Genomic DNA, 23879 nt, shown 5'->3' with positions numbered 1-23879 from the left:
GCTGATGAACAGGGACATAACTGTCTTCTACCATAATGGTTTGCTGTGAAAATAATGAATTCAAAACCCTCAAGTTCTTCTCTGATCATGATCTAACTGGGGAAATACTGAACACACCAGACAAAAAACAACCTCAAGATCTTAGCAATCACACCTAACACACTGTATCTCCTGCCATCAGGGCTTGTCCTAAGTCTCAGACCATAAATACAGAAGCACTTGCTTGGATAGAGAGCTCCCCTACTGCTCCCAGCCTCCCCAGGCTCTGGGAGTGCAGAGCCACTCCCACTGAAGATGTAAGTGTAGATGAAGTGTAAATGACCTCCAGAGGTACCTTGAGAGGTGTGGCCCAGGCTCTGCTCACCTGCATGCCCTGGGGCTGGCAGGAAGAGGCAGGACAGGGCCCTGCCAGTGCCCATTCCAGTGCAGGGAGCCTGCCAAGGGCTGCCAGTCCTCCCTCAAACCCTGCAGTCCTGGGCTTGTAGCCTGTCAGCAACTTCAATTATGAAAAGTTACCCAGTGTCCAGTGAGACTCGCTAGCACTTCTTCTCCACATTTAATCTTCCCCGAGATTTGATTAATGCTCGTGCTGCCACCGAAGAAGGGCTGTCAGGGAGAAGAGAAACAAAAAATGTGGTCAGTCTAGTGGGGACTGGAAGAGAGCCAAACACAGAGATGCAACAGGAAGGAAGCAAACTGCAACTGCTTGACTCCCACTATTTCTGGGGAAAGGCAGAATGAATTCTAATATGGATTCTGACTGTCTCACATTACGCCCCCTTCCTTCTGTTTGTAATATCACAAACACTGTAGCTGCAGGTAGGGATATAAACCTTGAGGTGCATCAACACTCAGGAGTGCAAGGTCTCATTTTTATAGGAAATACACTTATTTATTGTCAGCCAGACATCAGGATAAGTGTGCATGGACAACTCCTTCCCACTGCTCAGAATCACAGCCTTTGCACCTTTGTCCAAAGAAAAGGAGCAGCACTACTGGTGACTCTTCCTGTTTATAGGACAGCAACAGCAGTCTGGGCACTGCTGATGACTTCATGTGTGTCAAGTCTCCATGTGAGGAAGCTGTGGTCAGCAGCCAAAAAAACCACACAAACAAAAGAAAAAGAGTATTTCCAGAGTCAAGGAAAAAAAAAAACCCAGAATAATGAAAAATTCCACCCATCTCCTGGCCGCCAAACACAGGAAACACCAGTGAGAGTGTGAGCAGCTCTTCTATTCACAGATCATATCTCTTCAGATATTTTAGCAGGCACTTTCCAGAAACATTTGTGCACAAAAACTTGTGTGTTTTTCTGTGTGTGTGTGTTAACAATATAAACCCAAATTTCTACACTACACCTATGGATAAAATAATCACATGTATCTCAAGCATCTACCTCTGCAATCCAGCAGAGTACTGGTACATATCCAAATTTAAAAAAAAGTTAAGGGGTTTACCTTCAACTTCTCACAATTCTACTAAAATAGACATGATCAAAAATAGAAAATCTACTAAAATAGAAATGCTCAAAGCAGAGCATGTAACTATGTCATGAGGACCTTTCTGAGATATGGATGAATCACACTGTTTTCAAGCCAGAAAAGAAGTACTTTAGGCTCTAGAGTGTTTGTAGGTTTGAGATGACACCCAAGTCAGGGAAATATTCCACTGGCCTCAACACAGTACACCAGGCCTATGGGAAGAGCAGGCTTTAAAGACAACTATGTGCAAATGTCAGGGAAGTACATGAGGCAAGAGTTCCCTTTGTGAGGGCATATAAAGACAGAAAAATATTATTGCCCTCAAAAAACTCACAGTTTGCAAAAGATTACCCTAACTCCAGTGATCTCTCACATTTATGTTGGCTAAGGCTGCAACTCTGAAGTCCTGCAGAGTCTCAGTTCTCCTTTCATTTTATACTCAGGCAAGAAATTGTTGGAGCAGAAGAGAAACGGATGCTCCCTAAAAAGCAAGTCAACTGCCCAAGAAAAGTTACATATTATCACTTCCCCTCCTAAATTTTAACCTATGTTATAACAGGAATGCTCAAAGATGTCTCCATTTTGTCTGCATACCTTAAATGTGCATCACCAGGCTTTCCAGGGGAGGAATTAGCTACATGAACAAGTGAGTGCAGGATTTGCCAGTGTGACTGTTACTGTAATTCACTCAGAATCACCTGCCTGATCAAAGGGCTGTCACCTGTCCTCTAGCCCTGATAAACACAAGCTGCAGCTCACCATAAAACCTGCAAGATAAGACGTGATGGCTGCTGGAGATGCCTTAAAGATGCCTAACTTGCCACACCCTAACTTGCATCCAAGTTCTTTGTACACTGACTGCATTTAGCATGGAAACTCATTATCCCTACCTAAACAGAAGCCACACTGTTGTTGCCACGCTTTCAGAACAAAATCTGGCCAGTAGCTAGCTGCAGTGAAAAAGTCATATAAAACTAAGGCCTCCTGGGGTCAATTTGAGTTGCACAAGGCAAAACCAACAGCAGTGTGACCCCCCTCTCTCCAGGTACACCCTGCTCTGGTGGTCACATACACTGCTGGTACAGAAATGACCTGCTGTGAATGGTCAAACCCTGCCTGGGGCACAGGGGCAAACCTGAGACCCACTCAAAATGAGGCCACAACATGTAATACCTTTAGCTTGAATTCCAGTTCTGCCCTGTGGTTAGTTTTCTCACAGTCAATGGTAACTTTCCCTCCAAGCTCCATTGTCATGGTACCATATAAAAGTCCTGAAAAAAAAAAAAAAAAGAAGGTTTAGGAGAGGCCTCAGTGGAAGCAAGCTGCTTTCTCAAGTCAACCTGGATGTTGCTGACCCACTGTGAAATTAATTTCTTGGCTTAAGGTTTTGAAGAGACAGAACTGGAATTTTCTAGGAAATGGCTGTTTACTGTAAGAATGAAGAATCTCCTCCTGAGTCCATATTCCCCATTTATAACACCAGCTAGGAAATAGCCTGACTCACAGGTGCACCTGTAACAAGCTGAAAGTGAAACAGGAAAAATAAAGGAAGTTGTGCCCACAACCTCATTCACACTAGTGATTAAACAGTCAGTTCTCTCAGGGTGGTTGAAGAGGAGAGATTTGGAATTCACCAGAATCTGGGAGACATTTTATATATGTTTACCATTTGCTGAAGAGGTCTTTTGCAGAAAAAGAAAAGTTGGTAAGAAGAAGGTTTATGCACAGGAATACTTCACAGAGGGCATGATATTATGAGGTTATTGTTTTCAGGTACCCAGGGCCTTCTAAATATAAACTTAGAAGTCATTGTGCCAAATTAAAAAATCCTCAACCCCCAAAAGTGGATTCAGCTGATGGTTTTAACTCTGGGGCAGAAATGATGCAGACAGAGCTTCCTGAGGAGCAGCCATGGCCCAGCCTCAGCACACACACTGGCCAGATCAAAACCACACAGAAGCACGTGCCAGCCCCACTGAGGCAGCACATACTCTGGGAAGTACAATGACAAGAAAAACAAGGAAGTGGCAAGAGAAGTCACGAATTTCCTTTATCCTCAAAAAGACAAAAAATGTATCGAGCAATTTCAGTGTTAACATAATAAAACCTTTTTATCCTAAAAAGCTCTTCTTGTCATCTTATCTCCAGTGCATATATGCAGTGTTATTCTGTTTCTGCACAGTGTGAAAACTAACACTGATGGGCCTAATTCTCTCCTGGGCTGTGCACAGGACACCCAGAGAGAGTTCAGTGAGGATTCCTGAAGGTGTCCTGCTGACTGCTATGACTCATGGGGGACTCTCTGGAGCTACCAGGCCCTGTGGTTATCAGCTGCTTGAGAGGGGAGAGCCAGTGCAAAGTTAGTCAGCAAGACACCGTTTTGTTACTCTCTTGCTTCCTACTTGAAGAGTCATACCTTACCTTTACAGTGGGCATATGGCATAGTGATTGTATAGTCTTCTCCTCTGCTTAGAAACATAAGTTTTGCTTTCCCATCCAACAGTGCAGAAAGTGAGTTGCCTAGAATTAAAAAAACATACACATTAAAAGGTTCATGTTATACTTTGTCCCTCCTCCTACTTTAGAAAATGTAGGTCAGTTATAATGTTCATAATTCAGAACCCTGCAAGTCATGCACAGCTGGAGGCAGGCAATTCTAACAAACTCTGCTGCTCTTGTTTGCTCTGGCATTTAGCCCTCTAGCAGAAAGAGCAGTAGATTAAACAGATCAGTAGTGGGAACTTACAAGTTTCTCAGGTTCTCCAGTTCTCACAACTTTTCTGATTGTGTATGATCCCAAATAACAAATGAAATTGCCAGAAGGACAGCTGAGGCTATCTAAAAGTGTTTGAGCAAACACACTCAGCAGAGGAAAGTAATTAAGAAATGTTTGTCTAAAAAAACAGATTTCATGTACCAACATTGTTTCAGAGCCTGGAGTTGTGCCATTTCCATTGATGTTAAATGACTGGAGGACATTTTGAAGCTCTGGGGTTCAACCCTAAGGAGTCTGGGAGCCAGATAAAGGTTCAAATCTGTTCAGAGTTTTGTGTGTGTTGCCTGGGTGCCAGAGTGTGGTTTACCATGACTCATCCCAGTCACAGGCACACGTACCCAGTGCATACTGACAATCCCATACATTATCCTCAGCCTTTGCCTTCTGAAAAACAGATTTTAAAGCTCTCAATCTTTCTATCAGATTTTTTATTTCTTTTAGCATCAGAGGGGTGTCAAACTGAAATGGTGAAAATGGGGAAGACCCAGGAGAGCCAAGACAAGGAATTAGGCTATCCCAGTGATAGATTTGTCAACCATTTCTTTGTTCTTATCTCTCAACACACTCAGGGATGATTAAAAAACAAACCAAAACCGATGCCACAACGTTACCTGGGAGAGGTCTAGACTTAATGCCTTACCATAAAACTTGGACCTAGCTAGAATGCTGCCAGAAATGCAGAATCCATCCTTCCTATTGCTGACATGAAAAGCTGACACTGGTGGGTGATGGGACACCTAGGATAAAAACAGGCAGGGGTTATTTAGAGCAGTCTGCACAGGCCAAGCAGAGGTGGTGGGGGCTGCACACTAAAGGGGGAACACAATGCATGGCACCATTATGTATGAGAGCATTATATATCTAATCTTTCCCTCCCACCCTGTATTTTTTTGAGATTGTGAATGTTCATTTCCAGAGAACTCACTGAGATCACTTTCAGGCCAACACGTAGACTGCAAGGTTTTCAAGAAATAAATGAACAGTACAGAACTTTAGTGCAGCATTTGAATAACCTCCATGAAATGCATGCACTGGTTGAAATAAAAAAATTTTACAAAGCTAAAAATTATCTGATTAAATAGGGGAAAAATGTTTGTGAAACTGGGAGTCCCTTTACTACAGACCACACAGTTCTCAGATCCCTTCATCAACACTGTAAATCTCAAACTACACTTTGTCAGGCCAGTTAACTGATGAGCTCTATCCTTCATTTAATCACAAAGCATAGAGCTAAGCCCTTGATTTACTCCTATTAAAATCATCATAGAAAGTTTAGAAATAAAATATGAAAGGATTTGGTGGTGTGTTTTATGCCCCTTTTGACATGGGCAGCACAACCCCCATTTTATTAACAATAAGAAAACAGAATTCCATGGAAAAGGTCTTTGTTGAGGAAGCTGATATTATATTATGGGAGATCTGCTATTAGAGTTTTGAGTTCCCACCAAGCCTCACATGATTTTAGTAAATCTGCAAAGAAAAAAGTTTACCCCAGCAAACAGAGCCAGTTCTGCTCTGCCTGTTTACACAGAGCTCCAGGTTTCTCTCCTAGGGTGAGATGAGTAGTGTTTCTATGCATGGAGGTGCAAGCAGGTTGGTGTTAGCAACACCTGAGCATGCAAACAGCAGCTTACCTGTTCTGCTATGTAAAATGTGTGACTGTTCGTCTGCGGGTGAAACCAACAGCAGCGGAATGTCTCTCCCAGAATAGGGTTGTATGGCTTTTTTATTCCCTGAAAAACCAAGTAATCAAAACCTGCTACAAATGAAGATTTGCAATCCAGTGCTACAGGTGGCCACAAAACAATATGGTAATTTTTTCTCTGATGTTTTAAACCAAGTCAATCTCAAGAACAAAAACTGAAAAACTAATTACACATCCATCTAATCTAACCTAATCTAATCTCTTCCTCTGAGCCACGGACTAATCTGCTATTCTCACCAATTTAATATTTAGTACCACCCAATCAAAGCCTTACAAGATGATCAAACTTCATTATTGCTGCTACTATACACAGCAAGGGTATACTGATGTTGAGACAACATGGCACAGTGGTACTAATTGGCCTGAAAAGAGAAAGGAGACCTGCTTTCAGCAAAGGGAAAATCTTGCATCCCAGGGCATGTTACTTGTTGATGACCAGTTTTACTTTCTAACTGTCCAGTGCAAAGGCTCTGAGGTTGATTGCCACTGTTTTGCATTCACTGTCTACTCTGAAACCAAGTGCAACCCCAGTTTGAAAAGTAATGATCAGTCTTTGCAGTAGCAGAACAATAAAAAAGTCCACGACTTAAGGTAACACTTTGTTAAGACTATATAAACTGGAGAACATGCAGAATAAAGGAAATGCCATTGTTATTTTGTTCAAATGTGTGTGTTTGTGTCATGTCTGACCCAACAGTGACAGAGAGGCAATAGAGAAATTAAACAAAAACCACAGCAGAAGATTTCAATGCCCATTACAACCCCAATTTCATGCCTTATTTTACCTTTGGCTTCTTATAGAAGCCGGACAGATACCACCTCAAAACTTGCTTCATTCGGGTGTAGGGATCATCTTCAAGGACAGCCCTGCAGAACAGAACATAAAATGTTCTCTATATTGGTCACACATCACATTAGTTTCTTACCAGTATAATAACATCAATTTCAATCTATTTCCCCACAACTAAAGAGAAGTAACTTCTGTGCTGAGTGAAAAGGGTGTCTCCCAGCAAGAATATGTATTTTTAGTAAAGTACATCACACAACACAAACTGTTAAAAAGTGGCACCCCTTGCCCTGCATTTCTGCAAAAAGTCCAATAAAATTTCTGGAGTGTACCAGGTTAGATTGGACATTGGAGTAGGTTAATGTGGGATTGTCACTCACACTATAATAGTGTCAGAGCTAGTAGAACAGTGTGAGTCATAAAAGCAAACCTATGCCATCAAAATCAAAGATTTTTTTGGGGGTTTCTTTTGCTTTGTTTCCCTCTTTCATAAAAGATTTTTAAAGCTGATGTGCTGCATGAAATCGATCAGCAATCTGAGATTTTGTGCAGTACTTCAGGTTGGAAGTGACTTCAAAAAGTCATCTCAATCAGCACCTCTAAACAATGCTCGAAGATGAAGCAGGAAGTAAAGCAAACCAAAGGAATTCCTGGTATTTCCAACCATTTAGTCAGATTTAAAAATCAACTTGGGCAAATTATTGCAAAATTCATTTAGAAGGATCACTCAAACCACAAATTTAACAATTTTTTATCAAAACCTCCAAACCTCTTGGAAGTCTTATTACATCTCAGCACTGAGAACTATTTCTTTAACTTCAGATGGTACAAATACCACAAACAAGGCTTGAAAATGATTCTGTAATTACTCAGAGAAAGTGGAATAAAAATGAGTATCTAGTGCTGCTATTAGAATATTACACACACTGGTTTTACAATCCACTTGGATATCTCATTCAGAAGACAGGCCATATCTGGAAGCAGAACATTTCCAATTTTCTACTCTGCTGCCCCCAGCAGGCCTCTCTCATCAATGATTTTAGAAGATGTCTCTTATTTGTTCATCAACCATCATAATGATATTGCTTTGGGAACAGAAGTGCTTGACAATTTTGGTTGCTCTCTGCCCTATTCCCCTGTGTACACGAGTACACCAGGAGGTGGCACAGCTCTGCTGTGCAAAACTCCAAGGCATGGGCTCAATTCCCATCAGTTCCAGACAACACTGGCAAACATGTCCATATGCAAAGGTGGTTTGTCTGGAGCTTAACTCCTCCTTCCCTGCCCCTCACTGGCAGCAGTCTATCTGTAAAAGCCACTGCAGCTGGTGCCTGGTCTGTGTTGAAGCCAGTGACCTCGGTATTTTTGGGAGCCTCCCTGGCACACACAGGGATATTTTCACAAACACAGGGCAAGTGCCCAGGTCAGGCCCAGCCTGTGTGCTTACTGGGAGAGCAGGTCAGCATGGTAGTAGTAGTCAGAGAGTTTGTTGAGGAAGGAGCGTGGCTCCAGGATGAAGGTGGGCAGCACCACGCGGGACAGGTCCATGCCAGGCCGCAGCTGCTTCAGCAGGATCCACATCAGGCTCTTGTTCTCCTCAGAGACGGTTTCTGTCTGAGACGACTCCCCTGTCTGCAAAGGCAAAGCCAGCTTCAGGGCAGGAACAGCAAAGCCATTCCTTGGGGGTGCATTTCCCTGGGGGCCCAAGCTCACCTACAGCCCTGCAGAGAGACATCAGCCATGTCTCAGCAGAAATGAATCCCCAAAGCAATCGAGTGAGTGGTGCAGAAAGCCCTGGGTGTGCGTGAAGGCTGGCACAAGGCAGGCAGCACAGCAGCACCTCAGGGCTGGGATGGGCCAGCATGGACCAGCATCAGCCAAGGGGACTCTGCACTGCACACCCTCAGGGGATGTGGATGTGCCCAGAGCTGTTACAGCATCCCTGTGGCCTGGGGGATGCACAGAAGCTCCTCTCAGACTCATTCTCCACAATTATAAGAGATAAGATTCACTAGGATATATGAAGAAAAATGTAGGAGGTAAACAAGTAATCAACAGAGAATAGAAGCAGTCCTCCAGCTTCTAGACAACACAAACTGGTGTGTCAATATGGCAAGGGCCCCACTGCCAGGAGAGAGGCACAAAAACTCCAGCACCTGCCAGTGCTGCTCAGAGCCCTTTGCAGCAAAAGTGTAAGGAAAAAAAGACAGGGATTATGCTGTGGTTTCAGCCCTGTGTAGTTCCTACTCATTCAACAGGTCTATGAGATGTTGAACATGGAGGAACGGGCTTTCACACCACTAGAGAAGGTAAATTAAACTAAATTTTCAAACAAAAGTGCCATTTTAATGCATCTTAGGCATCACAGTTTAACAGCTAAAAAGAATACTTAGCCTTTCTAGTGATTTTAGGCAAGTGCTGTGCTATGCCCTCTCCCAAACCAAGGTCTATTCCAGAAGTGGCCTTTTCCTCATAGGACATAGTACAGCACAACAGGACTTTCAGGTGGTATAAATCACTAAACATTCTTTTTCACAACCTGAGCATTGCCACCATGTTGGCTCCCAATCAGCCCTCCAGTCACAGCAAGTTTCCCAGTCCTACAGGTCATGCAGGCTGAGGGAATTTCAAACTAAAGAGCAACAAAGCTCTGTTACTGTAATTGCTTTTCCATTTTTGTGCCATTCTTCTTTTGACAGTCTGATGAAATACACACCTTGAATCTCCAAGGAGAAATGTGAGACCACAGCATCATCTAGGGCTTACAATGCACATGGGTCTGTCAGAACTCTCATTATTTATCCAGGTTTTAAAGTGTGCATATACTGTCAATATAAATTAATGCCATGTTGAAATTGCTGGACAAAGTGTTACTCAGAATGAATCACTGCACACAGGAAGGACATAAACAGAAAGAGAAGAACGTGCAGGAAGATGTGAACAACCTCAAATAATAACCCTTTTTATAACTTGTTAAAATTACAAGCTTGGAAAAATGGGGGTTTTTCTGTTAGCAACCTACCTACTGAAGTGTCTATTTTGTGTTCTAGACCAACTTTTGCAATCTTGAAGTTCTTCTGACACCTGTCTCTGCCTTCACATCCCAACTGCAAGCAAGGCAAAACTGGAACACCAAATGCACAAACACCTTCCAAGAGCACAGTGACACACCTACCCATGTGCACACCTTTAAAATGACTCCTTAAAGCTAAGCTGAAAATTTGACAGTGCCAGTCTGTGACTTTTGTCCTATTGCACACACAGGCTGAGGGCAGTTTGAGTTTAGGATGATGACTGACATTAGTATTGGCATGTGCTTACCTCCACCCAGAGGAGATACATCATTGCACAAAACCTATTTTTCTCTATCTTCCTTCCACCAGTGATTTCAGACTCAACAACCAGTCCTACCTATGTGGCCAGGTGATGACAGCCCCACCTCTTGAAGAAATCTTACAAAATACCCATAGGCCAAGGCCACATGGCAATTCTTCTTTGGAAGCTCACTGGATGCTACCTGTGCCTGAGCAGATGCACTACAGAGAGCCTTAATTAATGCCACAGGAAGTGTCACAGAAATACAGTCTTTTTCACTTGGTTTGTAGTGCATTTTTTTCTTATTTTAATGTAAAACTGCAGAGATCTCTCTGTTTCTCTCACACACACCCACATACACACATCAGTGTAGCCTGTAAGGTTTGTCTGAACACCAAAATATCAGCCTGCCTTACCACCACTTCTAGGACAAGTTTGTCATGTGAAGAAAGGTTCTTTCAGAATAGGCAGCTGACAAATTAAGTTTGCTTTCATTTTGCTGCTGTGGAGTTACTCATCTATATTCAAAATCTCCTGTTTGAACCCAGTTACCATTTGCCTGTCTGCAAGGGGATTTGAGGGAAAAAATGCACCAAAGAGAAGCTAGGTGTAATTAGGATATATTTGACTATATCTTTTTTCTTTGTCAATATTAGGAGCACACTTTCAGGAAAATATTGAAAGAAAAGCATAAGAGACTGGTGAAGAATCTGCAGCACGAGTACCGAGTTAATAATTGGACTTGATCTTCGGGGTCTTTTCCAATGTAAATCATTCTACAATTCCAAGAACAAAAGGGCTTTCCAGCAGTGCCTTTCTTTGAAGCACCAGCAAGACATCAGCTTCCTTGCTCAAAGCAGTAGGCAAGCAAGTGCTCAGAGCTGAGCTCCTCTGCTGCCTGCTCAGACTGATTCTCACACAGCACACTTGGCTGCCCCAGCTCTCTACCACTGCCTCCTCAGACATGTCACAGTGACATCCAGCTAGCAAAGCTCTTATGTGGAACAGAAATGCATCCTCCTGCTGTTAAATGTCATGAGAAATGCCTTTCAGATAAGCAGTTGGTATTTAGCAATCAAATGGCTCAAATGCTCTATTCAGACACCAAAAAAAGGATCTTCCATGCATAATAAAAAAAGGGAAGTGTCATATTTTGTATCACACAAGGACTGAATACCCTAATTGGCCAGGACACATGCCCAGGATAATAATCCTCCCTCCTGCTGGCTCCACAAATGTGCCAATGCTGTGCAGATCTTTAATGCAATAACTGATTAAAGCAACCACTGATGCTGGAAACACACCAAAGCACAGTAGCAGAGCTGCTGTTCATAGTACAGAATTATTAAAGCACATGATAAAACCATGTAATTTAGCAGAAAACTGTGCTTTGCTTTATCTGTAAAACACAGAAACTCAAAAAGTTGGCTGCTACCTGCCATACAGCTAAATGGCTGAGTGATAAATACTATGAACAGATATGTTTTAACAGAACAGGCAGCAATCAGGATTTCTTACCTCTCCAAATTCTTCATACACTTGTTCAATATAAGTGGTCCCCTTCCTTCCTGGAGAGATATCTCCCTGCATTTCTGACTGATCACTCTCACTCTCATTTGTCTTCCTGCTGTTCTCATGTGTTTCATTCTCGGACTCCTCTATGTTGTCTCTCTCTGACTTGTCTGAAAAAGCATCGTTTTCCAAATGGTGGTTGTTCTCCAGGGTTGATTCATTCAACCTGCAACACACAGTTCATTACTTGCTTCAGTTTGATTTACAAAGCCACATTACTTAAGGCTTTTTAAACACAGTAAAAACACCCACAGGACTCAGAACAGGGTGCGCAGACCAGGACAGTCTCAGACATTGATTTTCTGAATAACAAGGGTATTACCACAGAAAGAGTTAGATATTTTCCATCAAAACTTTCTCCTCCAAACTGCACTTTTCAAAATGTGCCAACTTCATTTACCCCCTTTTACACAGCCCTGCTGCTGGCTCTGGATGGGAGCCCACAGACCAGAGGAATACAGAACAAATGCACTCCAACAACTCTACGCTGCTGATTAGAGAACCAAAGTATCCATCAGGAGAGATTCTTCCCTGTACAGAGGGCAATCAGTGTATTGCAGCACATATAAAAAATATGACATTATGGGATACATTTTCAGTGCTATTGCTCTTTTATTTCAACAGAGGGTGGCCCTAAGTCAGCCCTACACTAGAAAAGACAAATTTAAAAACTAATAGAAGCAGGTATTTTCTCCCACACATACACCTCCTTCATCCACCAGGCTAACCTGGGGAATGTGCTTCCCCCAGATGATGCTGTGTGGAAGAATAGAGTTGAAAGCATGGAGTGGACAGCTGCATGTGAGAAGAACTCCTAAATTATAACAGCATCTAAGGGAAAGCATGAAAGGTGTAACAAGCTTCATGCTCAGTGATCCAGACTTTATAGAATGCCAAAAATTCTCTCTCAAGTAACCTATAGCATCTCCATTTGAAAAAGCAGATGTAGTTCATTGAACATATGGCAAATATGATTAGACCAGAGACCAGAGGTCAGGTGCTGAAAAGTAGTCACTAAAAGCACTTTTTTTCAAGTGGTATCTATCATGGGAAACAGTTTTCCTTATTCAGACATGTCTGCAGACACATTATCTCTTCCATGTCCTGGCCTAACACCCATTTGCTGAGCTTCTCAGCTTGTTCTTCCTCTGAAAATTTCTTAAGTGGAAAATTGCTCTTGGACAGAGCAATAAAAAAGGGTTTCAGAGGATCTAAACAGGCCCTGGATGTTGAAGAGTTTTGTAGTTTCCTGTAGTCTGTCTTCCTCTCCAAGATTTCTCAGTGCATGGGAATGTTCTGTCAAGCGTTAAGCTGCTCATGATGGGCATTTTCTCAGGCCATTCTGGCCATGTTCCAATTTAGGATGGATGCTGAAAGTTCCCACCCCCTTCTTATTTTCTATTTTCAAAAGATAATTAGGCATTGCTAGGTAGAGCCAGATTAAATTAAAAGAAAAAGCAATAGAAGAATCACAACACAGAATTAGCATCAGTTTTTCAGAAGATCTCAGCTTCCAACTATGCACTGAAATAAACTCATGATTTTTAACTTGCCCAGCAAGCCACATTGTGACAACCACAGCTCAGATTCTGGCAAAGCCCAGTTTCTAGAATTCTTTTGGAAGTGTCATCTACAGCTTTTTGTGCCTTTAGAAAATCTCTCTTTTAATTCCATTTGTAAATATATGTATGTACATATATGGTGTTTATATAGACAAACCACAAGGTTTTTTAATTCATATTTGTACTGTACAATAAAACTAAGATCATAAATCAGAGTCAATGACCAGCACTAATAATTTGCTATCAGACATTATGTGTCTTCATTGTTCTGGTGCCAGGATGTTAGTTGTCTTTTTTAGCCAGCAAGCAGCAAATGTAATGACTGATAACCAAACACAATGGAGGCACAGATTACACACACATGAATTTAAAATAATAAAGAAGAAAAAAGATAAGAAGAGAGCTGTCTGGAGAGATTATTCCACAATTGCTCAGCACAGTTGTTTCCTGGATGGTATGTCCAGGAAAATACTAGGTTTTGATCATTTAAATACTAGTTTATTTCTTAATTTTTTCAAATGTGAGTGTTGTCTGTGGCTGCTTTTCTCCCTTTACCTAGTGAAAGTCTTCTCCATGGGGAAAAAAACCACTTGAAAGAACAGTTCATTATAAGGCTTTTAGTTCATGGTTGAGAAGTAGCATTGTTTCTATTTCACATTTGTAAGAAGAGCAAGTTTTCCAGTGTCACCTGCCTCACATTTGGAAAATATTTGAAGTTTAATGGAGTAAATTACTCTTTCCTTACTTTTCTCTCACTACCACCACCCCCCACCCTAGTATTTTTTAAGGATTTCAGATTTAGTCCAAGAGGGAAATCAGATTCATATGAAAGTCCACTCAACTGTGCACTGATTACACACCATCACAAACAAGGCAAGACTTAATATATCCAGAGCCATGCAACCACTCTGGAGAACCAAAGGGAAAACAGATGCTTCTCCTTCTGAGGATCAAATATGAGATGCTGAAGTGCAGCCAGGCTCTTCCTCCAAAGAGAATCTCCACTGAATATGTGTGATATGCTAAAAACAAAAGCCATGCCATGAGCTTGGCCAACTAATCCATGTGAAGGCTTCCCAGGGGCTTCCAATGAGATTTGGACCAGACTCCAAAAGCTGGGGGGGAATGACTATGCTAAAAGTCAACACTGGATTTCCACCACAAACATGGGTAACCTGGCATTTTTCATGACTAATTTACTGTTTCAGCATATCAGAGTTCTCTTACAGCAGTGCTTTATTCCCTAAGTGGCATTCCTGGAAACATCAGTTGGTGACCAGGACTTCTTTGGGTCTGATACTGCTCTTCTACACAAAGCAAAGAAAAAGCTTTGGTTCTTGCAAATAAGTAACCAGCCAGATTCCTGGGGCTGCTGGAGATAAGACATGGAAGCCACAAGAAATACAATTTCATATTAAAAAGAAGAGTGTCTGGTGCTCTAAAACTCTCTTGTCTAAAATCACTGACTTACACATTACTGAAGCCTTTGATTTGCTCACACAGTTCTCTCTCTCATTTTTATTTGCTACTGAAGACATGGATTTTGAAATCACTGTATAATCTTGATTTGTTTCCCAGCAGGAAAGGAACAAAGCAGCCAGCAGACAAATGCAACTTTGGCTCAACAGAAAATCTGTCTTTGCCAGCTCCCAAGGGGGTTTTGTTCTCCCTATAATATCCATCATCTTCCCTTTCTTTTTCTGTTCTTGACAGAGTAGTTTGTCTAATTTGAAGATATAGTTAAATGTAATTAACTGGCCCCCTAACAACTGCATGCCAATTTAATTGGTAAGATTCCCTGTAGGGAAAGCATTTAATTAGAATGATTAAATCCCTGTGAGGAAGCCACTGTCACTGGCAAACCAAAAACACTTTGCTCAGCACTTGCACAGGTTTGGGTTTTGCATCCTTCCTTATTTAAAATGTTCTTCATTCCTTCAGGGATGACAGCAAGTCATCCCCCTGTCCTGCAACCCTCAAACTCCCCTGGACTTTAAGCACTAGAGTGTCTGGTACACATTCTCAGAAAGGAGGGTGGACTGTTCAGATGACCACACACTGAATGCCCAGCTTGAACCAGACTCAGCTAAAATTTTAAGAAAGAAATGTAAGAAATATCTGATTGCAATTGTGGGTACTCCATCCTGCTGAAAACTCTGCCATGTGTACTACTACTACTGAATCCCATATTTCAAGGGGGCTTTTAATGCTGGACAACTAAGAGGTGAAATAGAGGCATCACTTAAGCAGCATTCACGTACCATATTCTGAAGAAATACTTTACTACAGTTTTAACCCTATCTTCTGCATTGGCTTACAGTAGCCATGGGTTTGCCTGAACATTCTCAGTGCCACATGCTCCATTTTAATATTATGTGTATTTCTGTACACATACCCATCAGCCAAAAAACAAGTCCACTGCATTCTTGAATTCATTATCACAGTGAGCACAGAGACTACCAGGCATGAGGAAAGTATTATGAAAGAAGCCCACAAGCACATGTACTAGGGCACATGATGTGGTAAGATATTAGATTTTCTTTTCTCCTCCCACTGCTTTTCAGTAAAGCTCTTCTTCAAACTCTAGATAAAAACCCAAACAGCAGGACTGCAGAACACATACTGGAATAACCAGAACCTATCAGGGCAAAGGGCAGACTGAAATACTGCCACTCCTTCAGTCCCATGAGGCCAGAGTTACCTTCACACTCTGAAGAGGACTCAGACCCCTGCTGTTGTTATAACAGAGATCAACAAAACCTCTTAAAGGTGAGGTCCTCCTCTGCAAGGCATCATCTTTGCAGACTGCAAGAATTGCTACCCTAGAAACTGCATAACTGATGGTGCATTGTTGTGAGCTGTAAAAGTCACATTCCAATCAGTAGAACCAGAAATAGACACTAGCTCCCCAAGTTCTCACTCCAAAGGCCAAATGTCTGTACCAGGAGGATTTTTGAAGTTGCTTATTCAGCTATAACCAATAGAAAGACCTAGGGCTTTTTACTGTGTAGAGAGCTTTGATGTTCCAAAATGCTGCAGTAATATCAAGAATATGAATAGAAAGGAGGCTGTGGGGACTCTTTTCCCCTTATGTAAAAATTTATCTGATTCATCGAGGAAGAAATTGGACACCCTTCAAAACCCCTGTAGAGAGAGAAAGTAATTATAAAACTAAGGATGCAGTGTGTGCACTCTGCTGACTATGACACAGTATTACTAGGGAAGAGTACACATTATTAAAAAATAGATCAGATTCAGAGCCATATGTGCTAGCAACACACAGACGTTGTTAGTGACTGTGCCTGTGTAACTACAGCAGCAAGATTCTGCAATCTTTACTCAGGCAAGACATTTTTTCATGCTGGCATCCCCAGACACCATTTTAGCCCAAGCAGGGGACAGAAGAAAGTTGTTTATGTACAAACAAACACAGCTGAGATTTCCCCTAGCCTGTGTGTTCAAGCATTAGGTGGCAACACCAAGCCCATATATTAGTGAGGGATGAAGCAGCAGAACACACAGGCTGGTTTTAAACAGGTTTCCTCAGTGGACTCTACTTAGATTACACTAAAGTTTGATCCATATGACACCTCTCTGTGCATTAAAGAGTAACAGCCCCATCTTACTGGAAGAACTCCTGGTCTGACATAGCACTGCTGTGCAAGAGGTGGTTGAGCCCTGCTTGTGCAGAATCACTGGAGCAGTTCACGTCTCCATCCTTCCCCTGCTTGGAGGCACTGAGCCGGAAGAGGCTGGAGCAGCGCAGGGCAAGTTCCAAAGCATCCAGCCAGCAACGGCCTGTGAAAACAAAAGGAATTATTTAAGCATTGCAGAGTAAATAACACCATGCATGCATTGCTTCTCAAAAGCTTCTTGCCTGGGAGTAAAGCTCATTATCATTATAATTCAGGAAGTCACTGTGTAGAATATATTTTACATATATATAATCCCTAGGTTATCTGGCCAGGAATGGTGTGTTTTAGTGACTGCATGAGTAATATATCTGCATGGGTGATACAGTGAGAAGCTCACCCCAACTCCCTCTTCCCTAATAACATCCCCTTCTAATTCCTCACAACTTGTTCCCATCTCATTGGCCCTTTCTGATTTAGTCTGAGATGCAGGGAATCTGTGCAGGTACGGTGCTTCCACACCACCTAGCATCTCATGTCTGCAAGTAATAAACTCCCCAAAACACATTCACCAGCCACTTGGCATCCCCATCTCACACACTTCCCAATGGCAGGGAGATACCAGGGCACTGAGCTGCATGGGAGAGGTCCCTGCTTACTCTGGGATCACTGAACCACAGCCTGCTCAGGGGTCCCATGCTGGCATCAGTAACCACCATTCCAGTCAAGATCCAGGATGGTCAATATGTGACACAGTGATTGAGACTAAAAGTTTCCAAGCTGTTCATTTTAACTCTTTCTCTGCATTTTAAAATTTTTTTCCCATTTTTTCTCACTGCCTGGTCCGTTAGATAATCTGGGTGGGGCATCATTTTTTCTTATCTAGCCACAAAAAATTCTTTACCTGAAAGGTTCAATTTTGCATAAATTATAAGCATGGCACAGAGCCAAGACAAACTGCAGCTCCTGTGCACAGCCACACTGGATTTCCTTATGGCCTGCACAGGTCCAGACAGCAAATGAAAAGTACAGGAATCCAAGCTGACCCTTGGCTCCTTTTGCAATGATTCATACAAGGCTACAAAGCTGTGTGTTAAAACCCAACCACCACAGTGCTGGAGCTGCTGTACTCCTGGAAGCACCTGAAAATAGCCTGCTTATGTAGTGCAGTCATTAATGAGGCCAGGGCACCTGCAAATTAAGTATCAAGGGAGTTTTCCTCTAATTTCAAGCTTATAAAACAGAGCTCTTCATTACATTTCTCAGAATATATTTCACAATAATTAGAAGTGTGATTGAGAGACAGTGAAGGAAACAAAGGATATTGCTCTAGCAATGGCAAGTGCTGCAAACAGGGCTTCCCTGGACTGCATTCATTCCTGGTCCCATTTGGCAAATTTTCCATTAGATTCTTTTCTATCACACAGCATCAAGCACATGCATAAATCTCACTGGGATCCTGCTGCTCTCCTGGGCAGAATTCCCATCAACTTCAACATGATCAAAATTTGGCTCTGTAAGATCAATGAGAATTTAAAAAAAAATCTAGAATGTGTATATAAAGAAATGTATAAATCTGAGTGGTTTTCAGTGCTTGCTTTGATACGAGGCTGTAACCAGTAAAATAAGATGTCAAATCTTTGAGGAATTGTACTTGAACATTTAGCCACAAACACTGCAAAGCCCCAGTCATTTATTCTAATTTTATTCAATAAATTCCTTCAGTATCAGCTTATGATTTAATAATAACATCACAAATAATGGTTAATAAAAGATTAGAAACGCTGAATGCTGTTGGAATTGATTTCACACTATTTTGTATTTAACAAATATTCTTGCATTAAGGCTTTACAGGCAGAGATTTATTCCCTTCTCACTATGTGGAGGATTTGCATGGATAACCCATTAGAGTTAATGGCTGCACTGAGCACAAATCCACCTCCTCCTACATATCCCTTCTCCCCCAAACCCACTACTATGCAAATCTGTTTCAGGCTGTGCCACACAAGGGAGCACACTGCTGCTCAGGCTCCCTGCCTTGACTCTCCTCTGCCTTTAAATTTGCTTTTCTTTTCCAGAGTGAGAACCGTGTGATTTGACATTTGGAAATGCTGCATATGCCAAGATATTTTTGTATTAACTAGGCTGTGAAAATCAGGTGCTTTGACAGGTAGGTTGATTTGTAGCAGCATGAGCCCTTTGAGGCAGCACTGAGGTCATCTCCTCAGTGCTCTGCAGCTCTCATGTACACTCATTATCCTATCCTATGATGAATTTGGGGTTCACCACATCACCAGAGGAAATTTCTGCACCACATATCTAGGGTTTCCATCTCCTCAGATAACTCCCTGGGAGGTGTTATGAGAAACTTGAATCTTTTCTGAAGCCTTATTTCAAGGAGCTTAAATTTAAAAACCCCAAAACGTTAAATATTCATTTTAATAGTCCCAGGCAGATATACAAAGCTTTAGAAGAACTTGCTGTGCATCAGCAGTCAGCATTCCTTGTGCCCTGCAGCAAGCAGAAATGGCATCAGTGCACACCCTTGTTTTCATTTCTAACAGAAACTGAACTGAAGGGATGCAGAGCAGCCCCAACTCAGAAATGGGCCTTCAGCCATCAGGTGGTGCTGTGAATCCAAACAAACATATGCCACTAACCCACATGTGAAATATGGACTTAACTCTGCAAATAAAAAGGTTACATTTTCTGCAAGTCAATGGTGTGTTAATTGCAGTATAAACCCATAAAATTATACTCTCTCAATTACAGGGATCGCTAACAAGATAAACCTGTTTCCTTGCCAAAGGCCTCTATGAAATGTTTATACATCTGAGTGACCTTTCTATTGAGCTGTGTTCTTCTGGATTGTGAAGATGATACAAAAATGCTAGCATTTGGATTACTTAATTGCTTACCTGACAAGTCTACTCACTCCCTCAGGAAGGGGAGAAATGAATGTGGTCACGTAATTAAAGGCTGCCACCTACAGTCATGGTACTGCATGAAGGCTTTATGGCTACCTCAATTCTCACATGTTCTAATTTTGAGTGGGTGACTCAAATAGGGTTTTTTGTATCCAGGGTAATTAGATCAGAAAAGAATGTAAGATGTGGGTTCCTTCAGAGAGGAATGGCAGCCCAAAAGGGTGCATATGAAGGAAGCAAAAAAAAAAAGTTACAGTAATATTCTTTTAGGAGGTTTGGAACTGTAAAAAACTGCAATCAATTATCAGTTATAATTTTTCACAGACTGTGGCTAAAACTGAGCATATGCTTAAATCCTAAAGAAAAGCCCAAAAGCATATTGTAAGCTTGTGGCAGAATCTCCCCACAAGCTTTTAAGCTCTTCTCAAATCAAATTATATAGAAACAGAGAATTGTTTACATTGGAAAAAACCTCTAAGATCATCAAGTCCAACTGTTAAGCCAGCACTGCCAAGTCCAGCATTAAACCATGTCCCAAAGTGCCACATCTGCATGTCTTTTAAATACCTGCAGGGATGGTGACTCAGCCACTTCCCTGGGCAGCCTGCTCCAGTGCTCATCCAGCAAGCAGGTCACCTTGTCATAGAAGGAGATCAGGTTGGTGAAGCAGGACCTGCTTTCCCCAAACCCAGGCTGGCTGGTCCTGATCCCTTGATTATCCTGTACATGCTTTGAGGTTCAAACAGGAATCACTAGGGCTCCTTGCAGGACACTTTGTGGGTCAGCAGGGCACTGCTGGCACCATGAAGAAACCTGGAGGCTGCAAGGCTGAACAGCAGCAGGCATGTGCTTGCACCAACCCTTTTTTTCACAGACAAAAGGAACTACTAAAACCAAGAGACAAAAATAATTTCTTCTCCATCTTGGAAAAAAAAAAATCAAAACAACAGAAGGTGCTTATGCTGCTAACCTAGGTTCAGTTCAAAGAAAAACTTAAGTCTGTCCTAGTCTTTGAAGAGATCTAAAATTACAAAAATATCTCACAGGACAAAAACAGGCAGCACTGCAAACACTAAGCTATTCAGTTTTGAAATTCTTTGTGCTCACCTAGAATAATTTATAATCTGATGTGCCATGTCTATCCACCACATTCTGCAGCAGCTGGTCATGGAGGACACAGCCAATGTTCTCTCAGCACTCACCAGAAAGAAAAATCTGCTCTAGATGGAATCACACCATTTCACACAGAAATATCAGTCTGGGACTATACTTCTTTTCCACTGCATTCCTGTAGCTACAGAACACCTGGGATGAATCTCTTGCCAATTAAGACTTCAAAAGGCTCACACTGAGCAACCACACATTCCTCCAGAGAGGCATCACTAAGGGAATATTATTCTTCCTGAATTATTAAAGACCTCCAGCTTTGGCCTCATGCCTCACACCTACAAGATAGATGCTTTTAAAAATCCACCTGAAGTAGACTGTCACCTGGAAACGATGAATTCTTGCTCAAGTGCACACAAATCAGGAGTCGTGAGGAAGAGGCTGATTTGGTTCAGTCAGTGAACATTAAGGTCATTGTGTTCAGCTGACTGCTTGTTTTGCTGTGCCACTTGGGTGCCTGCCTGCATGATTTCTCCCACTTTGGCTGTCAAGATGCAAGGATGTGAGCTCTCAATTAGCTGCAGGTGCAATTTATGCAGTGAACTTAATGAAATCTTGTTGCAAAAGCCTGGATTTTAAACCACTGTGAAAGGTCTAAGGAATATGAATCACAGACATAAAGCTAAAAAGATATTCTATTTTCTCCAGAGCTGCCAGGACCCAGAGATGTATTTCATTGTTAACTTGGTTTCAGATTGCAATCTTCCTTGTGGTTCTTTGCTTCTGTGCGTGACCCTTATTTCAATAACCTAATTTCCTCCCCAGATGAGAGCATCAGTTTGGGCCAGATGCCTAGAAAAGAAACCACAACACTGTAAGCCAGACCATCAGGATTTACACACAACTGCAACCATATCAGGCAATGGAGGCTACCCAAAGCACACCTGAAGAAGCGAGCAGACATAAGGAATAAATGTAAATATGTTTTGTAATTCCACTGTTAAGATTTAACCCCAGGTAATCTGCCACTTTGAATTCCATTAGTAGGAATAAACCCTGTGGCAGCAGTGCCCATGGCAATGTGGAGATCCTTACAGTGACATCTAAGCAGGTGACTTAAAATGCTTAGGATGCACCAGTTAGAGCTCAGGGGCAGCTCCAGCATGGTCTGGGCATGAAGCTTGGGAAGGATTTAAACTATTAATTTTAAGTAACTCCTCTACATAAATCTGAAACGCATACACAGTCACTGTTTTGGAAAAAGCAGTCTTCTTTGAAACTGCTAAGAAAGAAAGAAAGAAAGACCCTGCACTTTCACAAGTTGAGCCCTGTAGGCTGACATGACCTTTCCAGAGGTTGATGTTTAAAACACACCAAAAAGCAGACTGCTGCTCTGGTCTGTGAATGTGAAATCTGCTGCAGCTGGGCAGTGGTTCTGCAGATCGTCCAGAAGTCAGGGTCTTAAATCCTACCAACAGCCTGTCACAGATGGCACAGCAGAGGGGCAAAGGGGATTCTGAAATGCTGAGAGAGAAAGTAGGGCATGTAGCTGCTGATCATGATATAGCTGCCTGGATGGCTGAACTGTACATCTAACATATGCTGCAACTCAATACTTCCCAGCAAGTCAGAGCCCTCTACGAGTTAGTTATATTTGCCAAATGCTTTGCTGTTCATTTCCCACCACTAACATAGGAGACTGTGTTAAGAAGAACACAGCCAGGACACCTACTCAGAGATGCTGTAGATCCACACAGTATTGCACTACAGGGGGAGATGTCAACACACTACAAATATACAAAAGGGCCCAGATCCCACCTGCCCCATTTGTCTCAGCTGGTTTAGCTCATTTCACCTCAATCTTCTGTCTCTCTTGCATCTTCAGTGTGTTAAAGAAATGAAACAAGCTCAGGCAAACCCTTTTGGAGATGCCTCTTTACACCAAGTGAAGCAATGTAACAGCCTAAAACCATTTCAGTCCTGTCTTCTGAGTTTAAAATCAAAGCATATGAACTGCAAAGTACAAGCCTTAATTTCCTGCAGTTTATACAGAATTCTTTAAATGTAGCAGTTTCTGCTCCTTGTGCCTTTGTCTGCATATGTTTTACATAACTTACTGACATTAATACTGTCTTCAAGTCACTCATCTCCAAATATGACACTCATGTGTTTGGCCATTTGTTGGGATGTGTTTGGGAGGAAGCTGTTCTTCCCTCTTGTCTGGAGATTCACATCCTGCCCTTCTCACACAAAGTATATGGCCACTTTCCACAGCTCACTGACCTCAGATGTGAAGCCAAATACTCTCACTCAGCTGAAAATTACACCATTTTCATGCTAATATTTCTGGTGCAATTCAGTATCAATTTTTTTGGTGAAGTCCACTGCTAAATGGACAGACCCAAAGCTTTAGCTTTCATGATCACCTTATCAGACTCAGAATCTACCACACATAATGTGGGTGCTCCAAACCTGTGCAGGCGGCTCTAGGGCACTGCTGGTGCTGTTCAAGAGCTTGTGTTTTGTCTTGAACCAAAGGCCCTAGTTACTTTATACACACACATTTAGGATATTTGATTGAGAGGCACCTCAGTTCCACCTCCTTCCCTTGATCACATTAGATTTCCATCTAACAATTAGGACCCTACTGAAAAGAAGCAGTAAAGTAAAGGAAAATCACACTAAACCAAAAGTAACTCTGTGTTGATCTGCCCTGTTGTTCCAACTCACTATTTTAAGTTCTTTTAACACAGAGCACAGTGGTCTGCATGTCCAACAAGGTAATTTCTGTTGTTCCAAAGCCCTGGAGAGTGTCTGGCATGAGCAGAATCTTCATTGTCTCCCTGGTGAACACAAGGAGGCACAGCAACAGTGTATCTTGCTTGGTCTCTGCCCAGCCAGAGCTGCCATGGACTTTCAGAACCCATGTGAAATGGTCAGCATGGCCTGAGAGTGCAAGGGCAACACAGGGCCAAAATCATCTTTGTAGCCACCATCGTCTTCAGTGGGTGCTGT

At 42.1% G+C, this 23879-nt stretch overlaps 1 protein-coding gene across 8 annotated transcripts in view; it reads right to left on the bottom strand.

Annotated features, from left to right (window-relative positions):
* OSBPL5 (oxysterol binding protein like 5) overlaps positions 1–23879 on the bottom strand; it is a 178722-nt gene that overhangs the window by 9199 nt on the left and 145644 nt on the right. For all 8 annotated transcript variants that reach the window (XM_056493714.1, XM_056493715.1, XM_056493720.1 and 5 more), the window contains 9 exons: positions 16825–16996; positions 11583–11802; positions 8197–8381; positions 6748–6829; positions 5892–5990; positions 4898–4994; positions 3903–4001; positions 2655–2752; positions 517–606 (listed from right to left, as the gene is read on the bottom strand). In XM_056493714.1, the coding sequence (XP_056349689.1) occupies positions 517–606; positions 2655–2752; positions 3903–4001; positions 4898–4994; positions 5892–5990; positions 6748–6829; positions 8197–8381; positions 11583–11802; positions 16825–16996 (1142 nt within the window). The remainder of the gene's footprint in view (positions 1–516; positions 607–2654; positions 2753–3902; positions 4002–4897; positions 4995–5891; positions 5991–6747; positions 6830–8196; positions 8382–11582; positions 11803–16824; positions 16997–23879) is intronic.

The sequence above is a fragment of the Oenanthe melanoleuca genome, chromosome 5, assembly GCF_029582105.1.
Source record: "Oenanthe melanoleuca isolate GR-GAL-2019-014 chromosome 5, OMel1.0, whole genome shotgun sequence".
In the NCBI taxonomy this organism is placed as follows: domain Eukaryota; kingdom Metazoa; phylum Chordata; class Aves; order Passeriformes; family Muscicapidae; genus Oenanthe; species Oenanthe melanoleuca.
This window is presented reverse-complemented; position numbering and strand designations above follow the sequence as displayed.